This window comes from Furipterus horrens, unplaced genomic scaffold, assembly GCF_987537825.1.
Source record: "Furipterus horrens unplaced genomic scaffold, mFurHor1.1.pri manual_scaffold_3, whole genome shotgun sequence".
NCBI lineage: Eukaryota > Metazoa > Chordata > Mammalia > Chiroptera > Furipteridae > Furipterus > Furipterus horrens.
In genome coordinates, this window is record NW_028327173.1 from 28,670,282 (window position 1) to 28,695,343 (window position 25,062).

The 25,062-nt window shown below is 42.0% G+C and overlaps 1 protein-coding gene across 3 annotated transcripts; it reads left to right on the forward strand.

Moving 5' to 3' along the window:
• The first annotated feature begins 3,315 nt into the window (after nt 1-3,315).
• On the forward strand, nt 3,316-23,536 carry YBX1 (Y-box binding protein 1). Of its 3 annotated transcripts, XM_090269244.1 has the most exons (8): nt 3,316-3,631; nt 4,296-4,359; nt 16,359-16,392; nt 18,763-18,852; nt 19,151-19,453; nt 19,749-19,831; nt 22,292-22,557; nt 23,173-23,536. In XM_090269244.1, the coding sequence occupies exons 1-7, from the start codon at nt 3,466-3,468 to the stop codon at nt 22,524-22,526; spliced, it is 975 nt and encodes a 324-aa protein (XP_090125370.1). In that variant the 5' UTR covers nt 3,316-3,465; the 3' UTR covers nt 22,527-22,557; nt 23,173-23,536. The 3 variants fall into 3 exon arrangements, with proteins under 3 accessions (XP_090125370.1, XP_090125372.1, XP_090125371.1); XM_090269246.1 differs by lacking the exon at nt 18,763-18,852; XM_090269245.1 differs by lacking the exon at nt 23,173-23,536 and having other exon boundaries at nt 22,292-22,561.
• Nucleotides 23,537-25,062: the final 1,526 nt, after the last annotated feature.

Consider the following 25,062-nt stretch of genomic DNA (forward strand, 5'->3'; position numbering starts at 1 on the left):
AAAAATAGACAGGAAATAAGGGTGGAGAGGGCTTGCCAGGAAGAGGGAAATGTGTTCTTGGGCCAGAGTCTGTTATAGATGGGGGACAAGGTGAAAGTCATTTTGCAAAGGAGATTCTTGAAATGAACCCCCTTTCTTGCCTTTCACATCATTTAAAGATAGGCACTGGAGTTGTCTGAACGGTGGTCACCATGCTGGGCAATGTGAGCTCTCAGGGTGGCAGGGGGACTAGCAGAACTATAGAGTGGACAGCTGCCACTTTGGAATAGGAGATGAATTTCAGCATGAACGGTTTATCCTCCAGTGCTTCAGAAGCACTTCTGCAGTAGTAGGGAGGGGGCTACAAGAAAACTAGTAGAAAATAGCTTTCATCTTTATGTCCACTAAATATAAGAGAGCTTAGTGAAGTAATTGGGTAAGTAATGATACTTTTAAATAACATCTTAAAGGCAAATGTTATTGAATTTCTGTTTCTGCTGGAGAAGCCATCTCTTCAGAGCAGTTAATAGGGACAGTTGCTCACTTATTCTCAGAGGTGCTGTTGCCACTGTTCTGTCTCTGTAACTCCACTTTGAAAAAAAAAAGCTCTCAAGCCTATAGAGCACACTTTCAGACGTCTTCAGTGTTGGCAGAACTGCCTTTTGAGGAAACGTTTTTGTAGCAGTCAGTAGTCATCTAGAGCTGGAACCAAGGAACAGCAGCTCTAGAATCCACCTACTTCTCTTCATACACTTTGTTGCTGCAGCTGCCCGGATTGTCTCTCTCCTGCCAGTACCTCCTCCAGTCCATTTTCTATACCATCTCATGCATTTCACCCAGATGGTCTCTCTCCTGCCAGTACCTCCTCCAGTCCATTTTCTATACCATCTCATGCATTTCACAAATTTATTAAGATATTGTGTCTCAGCTTCTATGCTAGGTGCTTCAGGAATCCATAATCTGCTTGGCAATTTTAATTAGTACAATATAGTGTTAGGATAGGAGGGTTTCTTAACCTAGTAACATCTGAGACAAGCGGGCAAAGGAAAAGTGAGAAACAGTGTTACAGGAAGAGGGAACAGCAACTGGCAGCCCAAAGGAAGCAATAGCTAAACGGTCACCTGGAAGGTTGGACAAGGAATGTGAAAGAAGAGTGGAAGGTGAGTTTAGAAAAGTATATGCGGTCCTATAAACCACATTAAGGAATTTGAACAATCACTGAAAGATTTTAAATGAGATGGTGTCATCATCAAATAGATGTTTTCAAAAGAACACTCTGGATGTTGTGGTGGGGAATATTAGAGTGAGAAAGGTAGAGAGATTGGCCAGGAGGCCACAACGGTGCACTAAGCCGGGGGTCAGCAAACTACAGTTGGCAGGCCATCTCACTCCCTTCTTTTCAATGGCTCATGAGCTAAGAATATCATAGTTTTTAGATGTTTAAGTAATTGAGCCCTGACCTGTCAGTTGGACATCATCCCACAAAGCAAAAGGTCATTCGTTTGATCCCTGGTCAGCGCACACACCTGGGTTGCAGGTTCCTCCCTTTTTAGGAGAGAAGCAACTGATTGATGTTTTCCTCTTTTTCTCCTGCCCTTCCCGTCTGTCCAAAAATAAATATTTTAAATGTTTAAGTAGTTGAAAAAAAAGAATATTTTGCGACATAAAAGTAATACGAAATTCAAATTTTATTATTGTAAAGTTATTTGGAACACAGATTTACTTGTTTGCTGATTGACTACTTTCAGACTCTAAAGTTGAGTAGTTGAGAGAAGATCTAGCCTGCAAAGCTTAAAATATTTATTATCCAGCCGTTACAGGAAAAGTTCGCCTGCTTCTGCTCTATGCAATAGATGATGATGGCCTACACTAGAGTGGTGGCAGAAAGAATGAAGAGATTAGAGATTTTTAGGACAGATTCTGGGAGGCCTTTAAGTGAAATTGACAGGCCTAGATGATACTAATGGGACAAGGACTACTCCACTAGCTTCCTGTTTTCCCTGCTTCCGTTTTGCTTTTCTACAATCCATTCTCCACTAAGCAGGCATTAAAAAAAAAAAAAATGCCACTCCCTACTTACGACTCTAAATTACCCTTCTCACTATTGCCCTTAGGATAAATTTCAAATAAAATATCCCTAATTAGACCCTGCCTACCTCTATAACCCAATGTCTTCATTACAGTTTTATTGAACAACTTGCTTTTTCCCCAGACCCCATCTCTTCTTGCCTATAGGTCTTTGCATAAACTGCATGTGCCTGAAGTCAGCACTCTGCCTTCTCCATTTCCACTCCCAAAATGCTTTATGATATTGCAACGCTGGAGTATTGGATGTTTAAATTTCTGCCTTCATCCTTAGTCTTTATTTAAGAAGGCAGAAACTGATTAACTAGTCCATCCCCAGATCGTAGACGCTTAATAAAGAAGGACTGGAGGTGGAGGATTTCAGCTACACCATGTGGCAGCCTCAATTATAAGTCGTTTGAGAAACGTGGATAGTAATTCCTATTTCACGTGGCTATTGTAAGAATGAAATGCAATTTTAAAAAATGCCTAGCTTGCTCAATAAACGTGATCTGAAATTAAATCTGATTTGTGGCCAATACAAAAAGACGTGAATGCTTAATAAGACAGTCCTTAACGTGCCTGGTAAGATGGATGGGAAGGCAGGTCCCCATGAAGCACACTCCGCCCTCCATGCTAAATATGCCCAGTAGGGGCTGCATGAGAGCCTGTGTGGTCCCTGCAAGGTTACTGCTCAGCCGAGAACAGACGCTCTTTGAACGCATACGTTTAAGTCTGTTTCAGAAACCCTCCGCTGTACCGTGAGTACACGGCCATTGTACAAAATACGGCTCTATCCGCAGTAATGGTCTGAGGTCACAATGACCATATTTGGAGCAGGGAGGGTGGGAGGACTTCTCTCTACTTGGGGTTAAGGTGTCGGCCGGCCCCCTTCCAAGCCCTCCGGTGACTGGGCAATCCAGGCTCAGGGATCTGGCCTCCGACCAGGACACAACCCTGGACGTAGGTCCCGCACGCCCATGCTACAGCCTAGTGAGACTCACGTTCCCTCTGCCCGTCCTCTGGGATACTCTATGGTTCTCTTGGTGACTCTACTCTAATTCTAGTTCCGGTCTCTATGGCGGCGGCGGAGGCAGGAACGGTTGTAGGTCGACCGAATTAGCCGCCTAAGAGCCAATGAAAGTGGAGGAGTGATAAAGTGTTAGCCAATACAAGTAAGGAATTAGGGTCAGGTGGCCAGATTGACAGCACTCCTGACCAGTGAACGATGCTTAGGGCGGGTCGATCGCAGGGCTTATCCCGCCCGTCCCGCCATTCTCGCTAGTTCGATCGGTAGCGGGAGCGGAGAGCGGACCCCAGAGAGCCCTGAGCAGCCCCACCGCCGCCGCCGGCCTAGTTACCATCACACCCCGGGAGGAGCCGCAGCTGCAGCAGCCGGCCCCAGTCACCATCACCGCAACCATGAGCAGCGAGGCCGAGACCCAGCAGCCGCCTGCCGCCCCCCCCGCCGCCCCCACCCTCAGCGCTGCCGACACCAAGCCCGGCACCACGGGCAGCGGCGCAGGGAGCGGCGGCCCGGGCGGCCTCACATCGGCGGCGCCCGCCGGCGGGGACAAGAAGGTCATCGGTGAGGGCCGGACGGGGACAGGGGTGGGGCCGTAGGGAAGCCTAGTGGCGGAACCGTTACCCGAAGCTGGGCAAGCCGGCGGGCGCGCGGCCGGCGGGGACCGACTCGGCGGCGCGCGGCTGCCCCTCCCCCAGGCCTGCGCCCTCGCGGACGCCGGCCCGCTCGGTCCGCGTGCCCGGTAGGCGCAGGCGCGCCGCCTCCAGCGCCCCTGGGCCCCGCGTGGCCGCGCGCCCCTCCCCCCGAGCAGCCGCGCGCCACCGACCGCGTGTGCGGCGGGGTCCCGCCCTCCGTGCGGGCCGCGTGTGCTGGGGCCCGGGTGCCGTTGTTCCGTTCCCCACCAGCTCCCTTCCGCGTGTACCCTGAGGGCGCGGCGCAACGCGCCGCCTACGCAAGCTGGAGTGGGCCAGGCGGCTTCCCCTTCCCTCACGTGCTCTGCGCCCCGCAGCAGCCGCCTGCTGTCTCCCCGAGCGCCCAGCTTGGGTCCGCGTCCCTAGCCTTGGCGGCCTCGAGGTCACCCACGTGGAGCGGGCGCCAAAGGGAAAAGGCTGTCAGGTGGCCGCGGACCACCGTCGGCTAGCGCACGAGGGACCGGATGCTGAAGCATGGCGGTTTTAGAAAAAGGATGTCTAGTAATCGTGGGTTTATTATTTTTTTTCTCTTCCAGCAACGAAGGTTTTGGGAACAGTAAAATGGTTCAATGTAAGAAACGGATATGGTTTCATCAACAGGTGAGCTGACCGTCCTACCTCTTGAACGTTCTGCTTCAAGCTGCAGGCTTTTAAAGACTTGGGATTGTTTTAAGCATGCCTGAGTTGCTGCTTCTGGTGTGGTGTTAGTTGAGTTTTTGTTTTCCTTGATGACTGAAAAGGATTAGTGGACCTAGTGATCGTCTTTGTTTTGCGCATAAATATCAATTTAAAGCTAACTTAAAAGGTTTGTTATGGTACAGCGTAATTTAAGGGCAAGAGGCAGACCGATGAAACTAGGATCTCGTATAAGTGTGTTAGACTCTGGCCCGCTATATTTTTATGCTTGTCATTATCTTATACGTTATTGAAATTATTTGAACGTGTGAACCATTGATTAGTGTATAGGTTATTAGAACTTGTTAATCTTTGGAGGTAACATGATTTAACAATCAGTGCAAGTATATGGGGTCTGGTCATCTTGACTAAGGTATTGCCTTTGTTTAACGTTTCAGCATACGCTTCCTTAGATGAATTTCATATTAGGAGTGCTTTGACAACAAGAGTTGTTTTCATGTGCTCATAGAGTAAGTAACTTCTGGAATAAAATGGTTCTTGCCTTCCTTAATATTTCTTTACTCCCCAAATCCGACCTATTAAGAATGTTATTAAAGGTTTGGTCTTAGCTTATTAAGAGTGGCCTTACTCCATGATAGCAGTTCTCTCGGTGTTTGAAGACAACGGCGCAGGCCCCACCTGGAGACGGGATGCTTAGGATGGCCTGGAGCAGCAGTGGTGGGAGGTGCCGCTCCCTGGCAGCCCCTCCTGGCCTCCGGGGGAGCCGGCGTCGTTTCCAAGATGGCTGCCAAGGCTGGACGCGCGGTGCGCGGCGGAGTGCGCCTGTGCCGCCGGGAGTGCTGGCCTCACAGGTGTGAGCCGGCCCGCAGCCTCCCGACAGCCTTGCTCTAGAAGGCATTAAACCGCGAGAGGCTTACGAGAGCGCAAGAAGTAATACCGAGTGTTAGTGAAATGGGAATGCTGCAGGAAACCCAGTGGGCACGATCGAGTCTAAAGGGACGTAACTGGCTGTTGAAAACCCATTCATTGCTCAGCTATATAGTGGGGGGAGTAAAAGATTGTAAGCGCTGATGGTCTGTTTTCCACGTTTGCAGTTGTGGGGGAGACGTTTTGTTTCTTCCAAAACCTTTCTGAATTTTCCATCTGTCCTTACACTGCCTGCCTTTCTGACAGGCCAAGGCTACATTTTTCATCAGGTTTTTGATAATGGGTTACCAGTGCGGAGGGAAGGGAATGCTTCAGGGCTTATAATTGACCACTTTCTAGTTGATTGATCTCTGAATTTGTTAGCATTTGAGTTGGTATTACCATCTTAAGGGCTTAAGCCTTAAACAGTGGCTTACTTTGAAAGGGTACAAATTCCTGAGCTCTACTTCCCAGCTTGTATTCATTGGGTCTGGGGCACATTCTTAACAAGAATTCAAGGTGATTATGGCTTGTGGGTCATACCTTGAAAAACATTGCTTTTAACCTCGACTCATTATAATCATGATATCACAGTAGAAGGGACTGTAATTTGCAACCTTTTCAGTGGTTAGGTTGTAGTTTGTGCTTAAAAACTGTAGTTTGCGCCTTCTGTTTTGCTGCATGTCGTTAAATGGACATAGCTTATGATATTTTTGAGGTGAACTATTGATATCCAAGATGGAGTAGTTTGCATTTCTAAATTTTTATTTTATGACATGCCATTGCTTGTATGTTTCTGTTCTGACTTGCAATCAATTTGATTGGTCATCCTCCAGGGCAAGTGAAATTGGTTTTTGGTGATCCTTTGTTTGGACTGTCCAGACCTCAACTATTTTGTCAGCTTAACTGGTTCATATGTGCTTTATATTTCTGAATTGGTCATTTTCAATGATTCTGAGACTTGAATGAGACATTGTAAAATCTGACTGCAGTTAAGTCCAGGAGAGGTTTGCCTTGATTAATGGAAAATATATGTCTTAAAAAACTAAAGTTATTGAAGCTGGCAGTTGGTTCAGTTCAGTATGTAGACCTGCCTGAAGACACCTGGTGGGCGAAGGAGGTGGCGAGATACACAAGTGCTGTTTCTCTATAAAGGAGAAGATGCAGTGTTTGAGATAATTGCTGTGACTTTAATTTTAACTTTGGGTTCTATGATTTTATGTTCTGGGTTCTTAAGATTTTTATAATTAAAGAGGTTTTATGTAAAGTTTTTGTTTTTAAAGAAATGTAAACATGTCAATCTGAATTCTGTACTATGATGATTGGTATAGCTTTGTTAGAATTATTGGTTAAAAGCGTTTTTCATGGTGGTTCTAGTTTTTGAGAAATTCATTGTTAATCTTTGTGTGCTGAGTCTGCAGAAGGTAATATGGATTATGTGACCAGAGGAACTTATTAACCCCCCCAAGATTATTTTTCATTTTATTATGAAAAACTTGATTCACAGTTGTTGAAGGTGTCATTAAAAGGATGCCACAGGGATCACTGGTTTCAGGATTTGAATCCATTTTATTTTATTTTAAAGATTTTATTTATGTTTGGAGAGAGGGGAAGGGAGGGAGAGAAGCGTCAATGTGTGGTTGCCTTGTGTGCCCCCAACTGCAGGGCTGGCCCGCAACCCAGGCATGTGCCCTGACTGGGACTCAAAGTGGTGACCATCTGGTTCACAGGCTGGCACTGAATCCATTGAGCCACACCAGCCACGGCTGAATCTCTTATTTTAAACTAGAGACCTGATTTTGTCTTTTGCGTCCAGCTCTTGTGGATTGATCATGCTCACCAGACTGTAAAAGGTTGGCATGACTCTGTTAACAATTTATATTTCGGTGAGACATGCATCTTTTATAAAGAGTAGAATAGGAATACTTTTCTATTCTCCAGGGTACTTAAAATGCTAAATTAATCATTCTAACGTTTTAGGGTGGGCAAGGAATTTGGAGCATAGACGGGATTTAATCAGAGGTCACAGACTGGTGACCCCAGGTGTTTTGTTTGGACAATGCAGTATCTTAAAAAGAATTGTAACTAATTACTGACATTTAAAATATGGGAGATAGCACCAAAAATAACCAGATGATTATTTTTAAGATCTGAATTTTAGCTTTAGGACCTACATTCCCAAGTAAATAAAAATTCAGCTGGCTATGAATATTATTACCACCTTTAAAGGGGGCATACATTCTCTTTATTTACCAGAGTCTGTCAGGCTTTGCTTTCTCCTGTTGATATCCCTTCCTGCTATCCCTCTACAGAAATATTTAGTTGGTCTGCCTTGGCAGGTGGTTGGGGAGTGTTCCATTTTGGGGATTCAATGTGTGTATAACTGAAGATGATTTCCTTCACGCAATGGTAATAAATAAAAGTAACTAATGTTTGTCAAGAACTTACAGCGTATTTAAATGCCTTAAGTGAACCAGTTCATGTAATCCTCAAACCTTTGAGGTATAATACATTCTGAGGCGCAGAGAGGTTGAGTCAACTTGCTCCAGAAAGAGACTAGCTAGTAATTGGCAGAGCTGGGATTTGAACTGAATTTTCTGGCTTCAGAGTTTATATTCACTGACTACTATTAGACTATCTCTGAAAATAGACACTTGTCATCCTCAGTTTGGTTGTTGTCCACAGAGTTACAGATAATTTCTTAGGATGGCTATTCTTAGCTATTGAAAGACTCTTAAATGATCTCTAGCATGTCACTGGAGCCTCCTGTGTTGTACTGACTACTAGTTCTCAGATTTGAAAAGCTTTCTACTTTTCACTGACTGTTTCATGTATTTGGGGATTGCTGTAATAGTACCAGTTTAGTGAAGAAATTGGCTTTACAAATTAAAGCACTGCTTAGTAGCTAATAATGGGAAATGAAAGGAGAGAACAGCAGACCTGTATTTCACTTCTGAATCTTGTTTTAATTGATTTTATATGGGCCTACAAGCTAAGAATGGGTTGTTTAAGGGCACGGGGGGCATGAGTCTGTGACCCCACAAAGTCTAAAATACTATATGGTGCTTAATTTTTTAAGTTTGAAAGCCTGTGGACAGATGACTGCCAAGTGTCTTGGTCTGTTAAAGTGAGACTGATGCTAACTTGATCGCACAGTGAGATCCATCTCTAAGCCATAGAAGTCATGGGTAGTCTATGATGTAATTGACTAAATGCTGTGTGGGCACTAGGGAAGGCTTAAAGACTTGGTCGTGTATTGCTGAGGGAAGGGATTTGGGCAGGGGAGGCAAAGAGATGTTTAGTTTTAAAGCCATGTCTTAAAACTTCATTGGTCTGTTCAGAACTGGGGCTCTTCTGACGATGACTTGTATATGGAGCACTTTAGGATTGGTTTACGTACTGGTTATGTTAGCCACTGGTCTGAATGAAGTTGGCCAGAAGTCATCCAGTGTTCACCAAGTCACTGATAAGTAAAATCTTCTCATTTTAAAATATAGAATAAAGAACCAGTGTATCCCATCTTCTATTTTCATGGTACTGGGTCTGTAGTTGCCGAATTTCCTACCCTCCAGATCTTAGCCCTTGAAAGCATCTACAATCTAGGTCACCCAAGGCAGGCAGAATAGGAGTGTCTGTTAGGCGTGTGGTGCGGACTGTTTCAATGGAGAACAATTAAAACAGTAAGTGGAATTTATGATCTTACAGCCATCTTTGCAGGACTTGGAAATTGGTTTCTGGCTACTTTGGATTGTGGAGCGTATAGATGGTAAATCCTGGCGTGTTTTGTTTTTTCCCTCCTTCTTAACCAAGGGGTTATAAATTTATGCAGTTGGATAGCTTTAGTAGTATCAAAGTTTAGTGCTGGCTACATGTTTTTACTTGCGTTGTGCTACAAAAAATAGGGATGTTGAGTTTTTCCTTAAACCTATCCGGTAGTAGTATAGCAGCTGTGCCCCTATTAACAAATGAGGTGGAGTAGAAGTATACAGCAAAGAGTACACTTGCTGTAGGAGGAAGGGATATAGAATGACACTGTTGGGTAAGTGTAGACCTGTGCCGTGGAATACAGTAGCCATATGTGTAAAATACATATCAGATTATAAAGACTTAGTTTGAAGGACAAACAGAGAGCAAGAGGCTGAAGGAAGGGGTGGGAGATACCATTTTAAGTTAGGAGAATGCTAAAAAGAGGAAGACACCCTGTTGGGCTTGTGGCAGATTCGAGGAAGAACCAACAGGATAGAATGATACTTAAAAAACGGAATTTAGAAAAGTACAAAGTGATAGTAATTAATTTTAACTTGAAAAACTGGCTAGTGTTAAGTGAATAATGGACATTCAAATATTTTAAATTTTATTGAGTGCTTACCATGTTCCTATAGTAGTATGCTGTGGGTTAGATCAAAGAATGACAGTCTCTTGTCTTTAATGACTTCTTTGCCACCAAAGGGGAGTAGCTTATAAACTAATCTGCTGTCTGTAACCTTCCACCCTCAGTTAAGTATGGTAAAGGCAGAAGTGTGCCTCTTGGTTCTCAGGACATACCGAAAGGTAAGGTGCAGTGGATGCTGGTGTTCCCTCCCATTACATTGCAAATAGCCAAAAGTTTTACAACATGCTTTTTGATGAGCCATTTTGATCACCTTATTTTAATTGCTTTTTTCCTCTTCAGTAAGATCCCTGGTGGCCATGGCATGCATTTTTTTCCCAGTATTACTATATAGATCTCAGGGGTAACAAACTACCACTCACAGCTGTTTTTGTGTGGCTTGTGAGCTAAGAATGCTTTTTACCTTTTTAAAGGGTTAGGGGTGTGGGTGGGTGTGTGTATAGCAGAGCCCTGCCCTAATTACATGGAATAACTTCATGTGTACAGGTGAGGGTATATCGGGGTGTTTGTTAGCTGTCATCATTCTCTTCAAAAATTGGAGCAACCGTATACTGTACCCTCCCTCTAAAGCTAAAGTGTAAAGATTTACAAGCTCGTTCTCTTTGAGTTCTGAACATAATCAAGACCAGGGCTTGTGGAGTCAGATTTTACTATTATGAGCAGGTGGCCACATACTTCATTTTTGTCATTTGTAGAATGGGTGATAATAGCACCTTCCTCAGAATTGTGAAGATTGAGTGATAACACAGATAGTTAAAGCACTCGGCACAGTTTTAAGCCCTCAGTAATATAAGCTGGTACATAAGTCATTTAGTTTTTCCCATTTTGCAGGTGAAGAAAAAGATCCATTGAGGAGGAGGTGGTTTTCCAAGGTTACACAGCTGTTAATAGGGGAATGAGCACTAAAAATCAGATTTCCTGTTAGCAGTATCTGTAATTTCTGGGTAGTCATTTAGCAAGTTGCAACTAGATTGATTTAATGCAGCTCAACCATAGTATTTTGGCTAAAATCCGAATTTGTTGTCAAATTTCTTCCTAAAACTCCAGATAACTTTGGTGGTGATACAATAGATCCCTCTCCCCATCCCACCCTTTTCTCTGGGGAATATAGTCCAGGTTGCCCAGTGGGCGCCTGAAAACTTGGAAGCCCTATACATACCTTTTTGTGCGTTTTAACTATATATGTATATACCTTTACACTTAAAGGAAGCACTTACAGATTCTCTTCGGCACATCCAAATTGCCAGCATCACTATTGTGCTTTGGGGCCATTCTTAAGTAGAATAAGGGTTTCTTGAACACAAGCACTGTAATACCACAGCAGTCATCAATCTGGTAATTGAGTCAACTAATAGGTGACTGACTCATGGGGTAGCATATACACTGCCAGTATACTGGACGAAAGAGTGATTCAGATAATAGATGGGATGGAGCCGGATGGTGCAGGATAAGATTTCATCACACTACTCAGAACAGTGCATAATTTAAAACTTATGGGTTGTTTATTTAATATTTTCAGACTGCAGAAGGGAAATTAGGTTGGGGGGGGCTATACTATATTTTCTAGTAGGTTAATATAAATGACTACTGTTGTCTGACCTGACATCATTTGTGAACTTGTATTGGTTTCTACATATAGTCACCCAAGTATTCATGGAGGATTGGTTTCAACACATACACTGTGGGTACCAAAATCTTGAGGATGCTCAAGTCCTGTTGCCTAGTGTCCTTAAAACTGTCACAACACCTCAGCACAAAGATCGCAAGTCAACAGGACTGGTTGAGATGGCAAAAAACACTAATTTGGGTGTGGATGAGGATAACATTGAGGAGCTCCTAGATGTGGTTCCGGAGGAATTGAGTAATGAGGAGTGTTGGAGCTAGAACAGGAACACACAGCTGAAGAGGGAAGAGAAAAGAAAAAACCTTTCCGCCAAGAAAATTCAGTGAAGTGTTTGGCAGAAGCTTTTGTAGGCCTCAACAAGCTTGTTAACAAGTTTGAAAACAAGAATCCCAACACCAAAAGGTTTTCATTCATAGAGAGGAATGTTCATGGTGCATTATCTGCTTACAAGCAAATCTAAGGTGGAGAAAGAAATCATAGACACGTTTCTGAAGAGTGACACCTCCCCGGGAAGAGCCTCAGGCAGGTACCTCAGAAGGTATTCCACTAAGAAGGCTTTGTTGTTATACTAGATGACAGCTCCATGCTGTGATTTCCCCTGAAAGACCTCCCAGTGGGACAGGAGATGGAGGTGGAGGACCATAATGTTGATCCTGACCCTGTATAGGCCTAAGCTAATTAATGTGTGTGTGTTCATGTCTTGGTTTTTAACAAGAAAGTTTTAAAAGCTTTAACATTTCTTAAACAAAACTTAAATACAGTAAGGATTAAAGAAAGATAATGTTTCTGTGTTTTGCACTAAGTATTATAAAAAGTCAACTTAAGTTAAAATTTAAGAATTTAAAAATTATACAGCAAAGTAAGGTTACAGTAAGCCAAGGTTAATTTTTGAAGAAAGAATAATATTTTAAAATTACTAGCCTAGATGTACAATGTTTATAAAGTATGCAGAGTGTGTGGTGCTGCCCTAGGCCTTTACATTCACTCACCACTCACTCACCCAGAGCAGCTTCCAGTCCTGTATACTCTTATTTAACAGTGGTAAGTGCGCTGTGCTGGTGTACCGTGTATCTTTTATACCCCCCCCCTTTTTTTAAATTAATTTATCTTTAGAGAGAGGGGAAGGAAAGAAACATCAGTGTGTGATTGCCTCTTGCACGCCCCCAACTGGGGACCTGGCTCACAGACTGGCACTCAGACTCAGTCCACTGAGTCGCACCAGCCAGGGCATAAGCCTTTTTTTTTTTTTTTGCTGTACTTTTTCTAAGTATAAATACACAAATACTTAACATTGTGTTTACAGTTGCCTACAGTAAAAGCTTGTACAGGTTCGTCGCCTAGGTTTGTGTAAGTGCTCTTTGATTGTAAGACAGAAGCACCTAATGACTCAGGTAATGATGCATTTCTCAGAATATATCCCTGTTAAGCAGCGCATGACTGAACAGAGTAAATGCTATACAAATAGTTGTTATAATGTATCTTTAATAATGACAAAAATATCTGTACATATTCCTTCAGTATAGATGCCAGCTATTGTAGACCCGCCTCCATAGTACATACCACACATCAGCAACAGTGTTAATAGTTCTTCCCTCCACCCCTCCGACACCTGCTTAGCCACTTTCTTTTTGTTTTTCCTCAATTTGTTCCATTTATTTATGCATTCATTAGTTGATTCTTGTAGGTGCCCTGACCAGGGATTGATTCATCACCTTGATGTCATTGTATTTAACAACTTTATTCAGGTGGCAGGTCAGATCAACAACTGACACATTGGGGGTGGGAACACAGAAAGCCATACCAATGAGCTTAACACAGCTCAGGGATGATCTGGGCAGCCCCTTGGCCATCACAGCACAGCTTCCCAGAGAGGCCACCTGTAGTTTTCTGGGTGGCAGTGATGGCAAGGACGGTGGTCATGAGTCCCTCTATGATGCCAGAGTTGTAATGGATGACCTTGGCCAGGGTGAGCCAAGCAGTTGGTGTGCAGGAGGCATTGCTGACAACCTTGAGGGAGTCATCATTCTTCTATGGTTCACACCCATTATGAACATGGGGACATCTGCAGAAGGGGCAGAGATGATGCCCTCTTGGCTCCACCCTTTAAGTAATACCCAGGACTCTCCAAGGTAGTGAGGACACTGCTGGACACCAACATACTCAGCACCAGCATCACCCCATTTGATGTCGATGGGATCTCATTCCTAGAAGATGTCTGTGGCCTTTCCATTGATGACAAGCTTCACAGTCTTAGCCTTGACTACTGTGCCTTTGAACTTGCCCTGAGTAGAATCATTACTGGAATATGTAGACCGTGTAGTTGAGGTCAATGAAGGGGGGTCATTGATAGCAACAATATCCACTTTGCCAGCTTTAAAAGAAGCCCTAATGACAAGGTGCCGGCTACTGCCAAATCCATTCACTTTGACCTTCACCATCATGTCTCAGGGTTGCAGCTGTCTGTTGACCGGGAGGAGTAGGGAGCCACCTTGTACTATTTTTAAGAAGATTGTTCTCACTAGTTAAGTAGGTTTGATAAATTTTTAAATATTTCTTCTACAACCCTGAAATAAAATTCATAAACTGCTTTTATTTGTTTTTATTTTGGTATATAATGTGTTGGTATGTAAATACCTATTTGTCAGCTTTGTTAGGAGACATGATTAATAATCATTGCTACTACAAATATGGATTGATAAAAGGAGCGCTTTATTGGCTACCCGGACACACTAGCAGCATTATTAGAAATTTAAAAAAAAAATCTCTCCGTGGAAGTTGCGTATTTAGTAAATTTAATGCATGTTAAAACAGTAAAAAAGTCTAGATTCAAAAATCAAATAATAAGTTTACTTTTATGAAAGTCAAGTAGGATACCATATAGTTCTTAACCAAGGTCATCCAGAAGCCTAACACCCTTCACGCATACTGCAAATAATACCCCCAGTCTTTGGAATAACTAAATGCCTTGTGGTGGCCAGTAGTCGTCGTCGGCAGCCGTCCGTCTCGAGAGACGATGGTGTAGCTTCTTAAGAGTCTATCTGCACCGCCGAGAATGGTTGTGCAGTCCAACTCGGGAGTGACACGGTATCTGTCTCCTCCCGTGTTGAATCGACATCTTGTGATGACGCTGGAGTGTCCTCTCCAGTGAAGCTGAAGCTACAGAGCCTGGGCAGGGTGATATGGAGGGTCTGCTGTTGCCCATGCAGCAGACCCCCCCTCTCTTCGCAGCTGAAGGATCCAAGGGAAAGACGGAGTCAATACAGCTTGGCTTCAGGTGCGCCGCAGGAGTTGCCGGTGTTGACTACAACGTCAAACCGCCTTAGGGACTCCGGCTCCGGATTTTCTGTCGGGGTTTACTCCCTTAGCCTTTCCCCTGAAGAGGTATGCCGCAAGGCAGCGGAGGTTTTTTGGAGTCAGAGTTTTCCTTCTCTAGGTGGCCAGTAGTGCCCCTGTTGAAATCACGCTTCTCAGCTTTGCCCAACTTCCTATTTTTCTCCAATGTTCTAAATTCCTCTACTAATTTTTTGTTGTTTGTCCATTTAACAGCCTTAGGGATTGAAAGCTCGTTATGTTGAGCATGAGAACTAATTAGTGATAGCTATGGGAACTGTTTATAGATGGGCATTATAACCAACCATTAATTCCCTAGATGTTCCTAATAATCAACTAGCTTGTAAGATCAGTTTTCAGTCACATGCCTTGAGTAGCTTTTGCAATTTGTGTGTGGGTTTTGTTTTAAAGACTTAAAATTGTCCTATTCCCATAAATTACATGTACCCTAGTGTTAATGATATTCCAGGCTATATGTGGATTCTTAGGTGTGTGCTTTGCTCCATGGATCAACAAGGAGCCAACAGTCGGTCACTCAGTCAGTCCAGTTCATTGTAGCCTTTGTTCCTTTTGTCATTAAGCACTGGAGCTACCATTGAGCCTTTCCCTGGTTTACTAACAGAATGAAGAGGATTGAGGAACTAATAAGGGTCTGGAAGACTGTCTCTCCTCCAGTGGTTCTTGTTGATACCTTAAGCCCAGTCCCCAAGCTAAAAACACACACAATTCTCCACTTCCCCCTTTCTTCTAACATCCATTTATCCACAAAGTTTTTCCCATTTTACCTCAAGACAAAACCACTTTGTCACACACAACTCCTTAATCCAGGTTTCCATCAGTCCTGGAGTAGCTTTTGTAACTAACTTGGGCAGCTCTTGGCTTTTCGTAATAGCAACCACTGGATTTTAATGTCCAATAATTGGTATCATGTCACATTCCTGTACTTAAAAGCCTATCAGTAGATTGACTAGGCTAATGATTAACGTAAAATGGTGTCTAATATTGAAGCAAAAGGGTTGTGTGTGCTAGTAAAAAGTTTTCTTCGTCTTCACCTGCTTAGTTCTCCGGTATATTGCTTGTCACATGAATGATGTGGATATTGGTGGTGTCCATATTTGTACTTCATAATGGTGGGTGGTTTTTTTTTATCCATACTTTATTTTTCAGAGTAGTTTTAGGTTCATGACAATATTGAGCAGAAAACAGTTCCTTTGTACCCCATGCTCACACATGTACAAAGTCCCCCACCATCCTGCACCAAGTTGACGAATCTACCCATAGTCCATAGCTTACATTAGGGTTTGCTTCTAGTGTTGTACTTGTTAGTAACCATGGTCTAGAGGTAAGAGGGGTGTGCTGCAATATTGGTAATGTTTAGTAGGATAAGGAGTGACAATATATGTGCTAATCACTTCTACCCTCTTATTGGCTTAGTAGGTCACGCTTTGACTTTGTTTTATATTTGTACAGGTGGTGAAGTTAACAACTGTTGGCAACTGCTTAGTCTTTAAAGCAGAAATCATAGTGGCTTACTAATTTTGTTTTTGTTGTTCTGTTTCATTTATAAATTTTCTAATGGCTGGTTGGGAGCCTGAAAATCTCTATAATAGGAAAAATAGGAAGATGCAAAAAAGACCCAGTGTATTCTTAATCTTTGACAACATGAAATGTATTCCATTTTTAACTTGTTCAACTTGGTTCTCTGTCTTTCAGGAATGACACCAAGGAAGATGTATTTGTACACCAGGTGGGTGCTTGTGTGACTATTTATGCTTCTGACTCAAGGCTTTTGACAAGGGGAGGGGTTATCTTCTCAACTATTGTTTCTTACAAAAAATTTTAAATCCAACTACCAACTTAATTTCTATAGGAAGAATTCTATCATGCTTAAATGTATAAACGTATTGGCAGTTCACTTAAGATAGGTGTTTTAAATTTGTATTTTGTTAATAGTTATGACTTCTTAAAATATTGAAATGCTCAAGTCATTACACTAAATTTTTAAACCTAATTTCAGATGAGCAAAAAACCTCTATTAACCTAAACTTGAACTGTTAAGTTGTTTTCAGATGCTATTAGGTTTACCACTATGGTTAAGGACAGATGACAGTAATCATGGGGAAAATAGGACAAACCTGCAAGACATCTAATTTGAAATGGGTCCTTCCATTTACTCTGAAGCACTTTGAGTGGGTAAGATAGGTTTTTACTTTTGGAGAATTTTGGCTGGCCTTGGAAATTGTAGAAAGCCTCACCTGGTTTGGGGGTAAATGAAGAGGCAGTGTGGCAGAGTTGATACTTACCAATAATTTTTAGGTTGGCTTCAGTGTTTTGAGAGGGGGGAAAAAACTGGTAGGTTCTACATACTGAACTTTCTCAAGTACCATTTAATGAAAATATTTTGGAAAATGCTTGAGCATTTGGGACTTTATTGTTAATGTAAGCCAATTTCCACACACCTTTTTTCAAGCCAGTGTGAGCTTGGGTGGCAACATACTTAAGAAGGGCTGTCTTAGATTGTGCTTTGTAGCTCTCTTGAAGTGATAGCCAGCTCTCACTGGCAATCAAGGGGGAAGCCAGACCAATTTCTAGTCTATCAAAAGCCCTATCAGATAATCACAGGGTCAGTTATAAGTATGGAAACATTTAAATTCTAAATACAAATACAGGGTGCTCAGACAGAATGTTATTTTTTAAAAAGTATTTTATAAAATTGAAGACCAGCTCTTACTTGTTCCTTCCCTTTTGCATGTTCAAAAATGCAGGTTTAGGACCAGGAAGTCAGCAGGACTTGTCAGTCTTGCTGCCTGTTAGCAACACTAAAGGGCTTGGGGAAATGGGGGAGGGTGTTGAAGGTGCTGACTGGAAAAAGTTTATATCCATACTTCTGCTATCCCCTATGACTGCAGGTAAAATTTAGAGTTGGCTATATATGAAAGGTACGAAAACTTTGTGACAGTTTAGATGACAGATGAGATCATCTATTTGGCTGAATGTGTGTCACCCACTTGTTCTGACCCACAAGGTGTCACCAATATGTTTTCTTTATTTTGGAAGTGGTTTCAATATTTACTTGTTTCTTGGGACTTTGGCTGCTCGGGTCTTGGTGATGTATCAAGGAGACTGCAGTTCTGGGCAACTTAGCTTAATTAGCTTCGGATTGTTGGTTGTCCTGCCTCCTTTGGAATGGAAATGCATTGAGTGATCCTGTAATGGATACTGCTGTGATGTAGTAGAATGAACATGGGATTTGGAGTCCCAAGACCTGGATTTAGAAAAGTCAACATTCTGCCACTTATTATCTGTGTGACCTTGGGCAAGTCACTTAACTTTTTAAAGTCTGTTTTATCTGTTTTTAAAAAAGTAGAGTAATAATACCTCACATCATCTGTCAAAATGAGAGTGGATAGGTACTGTGTCAAAGAACTTTGTAGAAGTATTGCCCACAGATGTGAGGTGTTATTTTTCCCCTTTTACTTAGTCATAGCAGTCTGGAGAACAAATAAATGTGAGCTGTATTTTGGGGATGGTAATAACCAATTGTCCCATGTAGCCAGATAATACAAAAAGTGGCATAGACACTAACATGTGAATTACATTACATTGAAGTATTATCACAGACAGGTGTGAAATGATTTGGGTTGACATTTGTAACTGAGTTTGCTATAGTAACACAGGGACAAAGTTGGTTTGGTCAACTTCGAAGCATGCAAAACTAAACTCGCCTGTCATCTAAACTGGCCCTGTGTGGGCTAGCTTCTATTAAGTGCAGTCTTTGGGGGATAGATTGATATCCTCATTTTGTTCAAAGCAACATACAGTGCTTTTACTAAAGCATTTAGAAATGTATAAATTGTGTCTTGAGTGTTAAATTACTTGTTTTAGTTTGGAAAATTGTGGTAAAATGCTGGGGCCTTGTAAGACTGGAGTATTTTAGTTGAGGTTGGGGGTTAGCATTGGTCCCTGTTTTTGTATATTTATATTGATGGTGTGGTGTTATTTAAAGCTAATTTTAAGTGTGTATCGAAGCTAAATTAATACTGACTCTGGTACATTTTAAATGAAAAAGCACATTATTCTCCCCTGTTAATCTATTTTTGGAATGTGATATTACTAGACTGCCATAAAGAAGAATAACCCCAGGAAGTACCTTCGCAGTGTAGGAGATGGAGAGACTGTGGAGTTTGATGTTGTTGAAGGAGAAAAGGTGAGGATGCTTTTTGTGTAAAGGTTTGACTTCAGTGTGGAAATGTTTTGGAAATCTCATCCGCTAGGATGGTGGCTCTAATGTGGATGGATGGGTCAGGTGACCACATGAACACAGGTGCATCAAGCCTAATGTGCTGGCTGCAGTTAGAGGGCAATCTCATCAGAACAGTGAGGAACTAATATTTAATCACTTCTATGCACCCCTGGCCACAGACCCTTTTTTATTTGCTTTGTGTGAATTTTGTTTAGTGTACTTAATTCCATCGTCACTGTCAACATATGATGACTTTTTGTAGGGTGCGGAGGCAGCAAATGTTACAGGCCCTGGTGGAGTTCCAGTGCAAGGCAGTAAATATGCAGCAGACCGTAACCATTATAGACGCTATCCACGTCGCAGGGGTCCTCCACGCAATTACCAGCAGAATTACCAGAATAGTGAGAGTGGGGAAAAGAATGAGGGATCGGAGAGCGCTCCTGAAGGCCAGGCCCAACAGCGCCGGCCCTATCGCAGGCGACGGTTCCCACCTTACTACATGCGGAGACCCTATGGGCGTCGACCACAATATTCCAACCCTCCTGTGCAGGGAGAAGTGATGGAGGTAAGTTTTGCCAAAAAGTAAAAGGATCAACAACAGCTTATGGTAACGTGATAGGACTGCATTTTAAGCTCTTTCTTGGTGTCTTCCCTATACTGGACCCATATTAATCATAATAGGAAGCACTTTTTCAATTCCTAATAAAAGCCAAAAGGATTAATCACTAATTTATAGCATAATCACAGTTACTAGATCATTTTATTTATTTTTTAACTCCCGTGTTCAGACTTTGGATTTGTCTCATTGGGGTTTTACTCCATTACTGATCCAGTTGGCTTGATTCCCACTGTCTTTCCAGGGTGCTGACAACCAGGGTGCGGGAGAACAAGGTAGACCAGTGAGACAGAATATGTATCGGGGCTACAGACCACGATTTCGCAGGTATGGTTTTCTCTTTAAAATTTCCAAGCATATTTTAGGGCTTGACAGCATCTTGCTTTTCCTACAGTCTTGGCGAGTACTTCACCTTTACTTAGCTGTCTAAGAGGTAAACCTGAAGTCAGTTATCTTTGAGCCTGTTCTTTGCCTCTTTTTTGCTGGCTCTAGATGGGCGGTCTACTTTACAGGGTTGGGGCTTTTTGATTTTTGTTTTTTTCTTACCTCTATGAGGGTACAGAATTTCAAGATTTTCTGTCCTTGAACAGGTAAGAGAATAAATAGTTCAAACTGCATTATATCTTTAAGACCTTCTTTGGTAGGGAGAAGGTAAAGGTGAGCATTACCTTTCAAGCATGAGGAGTTATCTGAACTATACGATAAGTGAAGAATTGAGAGTTTTACCTCTGGAGGTGGCATAATGTTCCATATATCATTTCTCAATTTAGGTATGTACTTTTTGTTAGTCACTCCAGTTACAAAATGTAATCACTGCATTTAGAATTTACATTTTGGGCCCTGACCAGTTCGGTTCAATTGATTGGGCATCATTCCGCAAAGCTAAATGTTGCTGGTTCAGTCCCCAGTTGGGGCACATACAAGGGGCAACTGATTGATGGGTTTTTCTCTCACATTTGTGTTTCTCATCCGCTTTCTCCCTTCTTTCCCCTTTCTAAAAATCAATGAAACCTTTTAAAAAGAATTTACAGTCTTGGGGAAAGAACCCCTGTTCCAGACTTGAATTAAATAACCAACATGCCTATCTGGGTTTTAGGAAGAAAATCTTTTTTAATAGATGTTTAAATATCAAGTGTCAAGTAGTTGAGGAAGAGCTCTGTCAGTCAGACATGTTTAATACATAAATGTAGTATACTTTGAAGCAATATTCCCAGTCTCACAATGGTAGAATAGTATGGTGTGAGAGTTATTTTAAGTCTCCAGATATAGTTTCTAAAATTCACAGGCAGTGTACTCAAGTAGGAGGTTGGTCTTTAGCTAGGAACCATGACTGTGTGCTGTGTAAGAAGCCCAGAGAACATGGGCCCCAGGGTGTTAGTGCAGTCAAAAGGAGAGGTAAGAGGGGAGGTTTGGGAAGTTTGGGTCAAAGATGTGAAAATATCTCTAGAAGAAACATAGAGGGAATCAAATAATAGTGATCACAAATTTTAAATGGGCCCACCAGCATAATTGTCTTTTTCTAGCCATTTTAAGGAACCGCTTCAGGTTGGGCAGAGTTGGGTTCATGCGGTACTTGTTTATCCAAATGAAGATACATTAGGGCTGGGGTTAGTTATAATGATTAATGATGGACTTTGTATTGGGTAAAGAAGAGAAAAAGATTTAAGGTGATGGAGACATAGGTGATAGGATCCCTTGGTTATAGATCCTAGTGGAAATAAAGTGTGGGAGAACAAGAAGAGATAAGCTGGGAAAATAGGAAGGAGTGATTGAGTGGTAGAATGCTTCAAATTGAGAAAACCCAGGTAGAAAATCACTGGATGCAAGGTAAAAAGTAAAAACCCAGGTTATTTGGGTTTGTCATAACTACAACAGGAAAAGGATAGTAAAGGGAACATAGCCTAACATGAAATATGAAGCCTCAGGGTTTTAGAAAGAAATAGGGAGAATTAATTTAGAAGCCAGAGTGGTGGGGTGTGGCAGTCACCATTTGAAGCCTGCAGGGGAAAGCCACAGCAGCTTTACTGAAGACCATGAGTTCTTAAAATACAAATATAAATATGTACGTGTGTGTGGAAAGGGTTTCAGGATAAGGAGGTGTGGTTGGGAGGAGTAGGTGAGAGATTGGGGTATTTAGAGGTGGAAAATGGAATGTAGAGATCTAAATGGGAATTAAAGTCATGGTAACCAGAATGTACCAAAGGCATGATAATAACCTTGGTGTTCCTCAGGCATTATGGGGTAGTATGAGTATGAATGGAGGAGAGACCAAGAAAACTCACTGTTATCAACATTTTTAATCACCAGCAAAATCAGTGTTGTGTCTTAGATGATTGAAAGTCCTGATACATTTGGCTTCTTTTACTTAGCCTATTCTTAAAGGTCATTCATGTTATAGCATGTAGCATTCCTTTTGATGGCCAAATTATGTTCTGTTCTGTGGATGTCACGTTTTTTGTTTCTTCGTTGGTCAATTGATATATACTTAGTTTGTTTGCCCTTTTTTAAGCTAATTTCTCCATGTTTTCACTAACCCTAGTGGTTTCTTGGCCTTTTAATTCTGGCCATGATAGTGGATATGAAGTGTGGTATCTCATGCCTTTCTGCAGTGTCTATAAAAGTCATCACACTCGGTTTGTGAAATATAAATCACATTTGCTCTTGTTTTTGCTAAATTGCTTGCAGACCAGTTGATAAAGAGAAAGAACCAGATATGGTGTTAACACTAGTGGGTGGTTTAAAGAAAAGAAGTTTCATCATTGCCAACTTACACAATGTTTATTCCAGGGGCCCTCCTCGCCAAAGACAGCCTAGAGAGGACGGCAATGAAGAAGATAAAGAAAATCAAGGAGATGAGACCCAAGGTCAGCAGCCACCTCAACGTCGGTACCGCCGCAACTTCAATTACCGACGCAGACGCCCAGAGAACCCTAAACCACAAGATGGCAAAGAGACAAAAGCAGCCGATCCACCAGCTGAGAATTCGTCCGCTCCCGAGGCTGAGCAGGGCGGGGCTGAGTAAATGCCGGCTTACCATCTCTACCATCATCCGGGTAAGGTTAGCCTAAACGGCCTTCTGGCCTCTGAGCTGTCATGAGTAGTGTACAGTAATGCAAGAGAAAGGCCCATTTCACATTGTATCTTGATTATTGTAGGGCTTTTTCAAACTTTTTTGAACGTGTGCTGTGATATCTCCAGTTGAGAAAGTCTTTATTAGCCATGCCCTAAGAAGTATGTTAATTACATTGTGGTGTTCTACATTTTAAAAAAGAAGTGGGGTAGCTACTAGAATTAACAACCTAAATGAGGGTGACCAATATAGTCTCTGGGGGAAAGTGGCAACTTTGATATCAAGTCCAAAAGTAAGTTATTCTATTTTTACTTGATAACTGAGAGGCTTACAATTGTTTCTGTTTGGCTCTGGAATTAGTATTTTTAGTCATTGATGCTTTTGAGTTTTGTCTATATTTTGGGGGTGACAAAGGTCATCCATCCAGAAACCTCATGGAGGCACGCATTATCCACCCCTCTTGTAAATCACTGTCTTAGAATCAACCATTTGAGATGTGTTAATGCCTTCCCTACTTAGCTAATGTGATCTGGAGCAGTTTGGTATATTGAAAAACATTGCAGTGAATGGTACAAGATCTTTTTTTTTCCTTTTACAGTTTAGTCATCTAACAAGAAGAAATGAATATGAAATTCCAGCAATAAGAAATGAACAAAAGATTGGAGCTGAAGACCTTAAGTGCTTGCTTTTTGCCCGTTGACCAGATGACTAGAACTATCTGCATTATCTATGCAGCATGGGGTTTTTATTATTTTTATCTAAAGACGTCTCTTTTTGGTAATGACAAACGTGTTTTTTAAAAAAAATAAGCCTGGTTTTTCTCAATACACCTTTAAAGGTTTTTAAATTGTTTCATATCTGGTCAAGTTGAGATTTTTAAGAACCTCATTTTTAATTTGTAATAAAAGTTTACAACTTGATTTTTTCAAAAAAGTCAACAAACTGCAAGCACCTGTTAATAAAGGTCTTAAATAATTGTCTTTGTGTAAATTTGTCTTGTTCTATTTTGGTTTATAAGTTTTTAGTAGGATCCTTAACCTAAACCTGTGGGCACATACTAAAAATCAGAAAATAATTTGCTATGATAATCTGGTCATTTTCCTTTTTGTAAGTTCCTTTTGCTGGGTGATGGTGGTAAAGGAACGAGGCCATGCTCTAGCAACTTATTTCTGTTCCTGTGGGAGAGTTATTTCAGCGTGAGAGTTGAAGATATGCACCTTAGAGTTACCCAATGTCTGCAGTAGAGCCTGGTGTGCTCAGTAAACACAAACTTGGCTCCTTTGGATAGTCAGAGGAGGTAGTAACAACAAATAATGTAATGTCTTTGAGAAGGCTGCTGAAGAACATGGGGCTCGGGGAAGTTAATTTTGTGATCTTAACTCCCTTGTAACCTAAGCCTATTCTGGCTATGCTTTTATAATGTCTGGTGCAATGCTCTTTGAGTACTGTCAAGAATCTCATTCTGAATCGTTCTTGGCCAGCTTTAGGAGGCCAGATTAAAAAATGATGGGGGTGGATATAGACTAGGCTAGCTTGGCACATCCAGGAGTCCTGCTGTTGAAGTTCCAGCTTGTGGTGCCACTTCGCAGAATGTGCGCAAGATTTGCAGAACTGCGATGGCAGTGCTCTTAATTTTGGTTCCAGGGGGCTGGTAAATAAAGCTGGGAAATAATATTTAAGTGGGCAGAGCTATTACCATTCAACACTGAAACTCCTGTTCCAAATTTGGGGCCAGCTGTTGGCCTTTTAGTAAAATACTATGTTGGCAACAGTGCAATGGAAGTATTTTGTGATAATCGTTATGCCAGAGTTTGACATAAAACTGTACCCTTTTTTTTTAATCTTCATCCTAGGACATACTTACTGATTTTAGAGAGAGGGAGAGAAACATCAGTTCGTTGCCCCAACCAGGAACCAGAACAAGCAACCTAGACATGTGCCCTGACTGGGAATCAAATTTTCAACTTTTTGAGTTTACATGACAGTGCTGCAACCAACTGAGCCACGCCAGCCAGGTGCCCTTTTTTTATATTATGTATTCTGTTGCTCAGCACTTCTATGAATTCTTTCACTTTGTGTAAGGATTAAATAGTCTATGATGACTAAGGACCCAGAGAACGCATTCCTCTTTTACAGCAGGGTATAAGTTCAGAACATTGGTCTGCGAATCAGATGAGTACCAGCATGAGACTGGAGAAGACAGTTAGGGGTAGAAGCCATGCTTTGCCGCAAGAGCAGCAGTGGTTTCCTCAGTGAAGTTCTGCCCCTTCACTTTTGTCCTTGAGCCTGGTTCTCCAGCTTTTTAACAAGGAATAGGTACCATGTATCAGGCATGTGGTATGTTCTGTTACCCTTGAAATGAAGAAGGAGGTAAGGATGCTACCATGGTTTCTATTGATCGTACTTGTGGGCCTAGGCAGTACAGCGAAATAAAAGTAATGATTGGAAAGGAAATAAAATGTCGTGCATCAGTGAGACTGGTAACAGA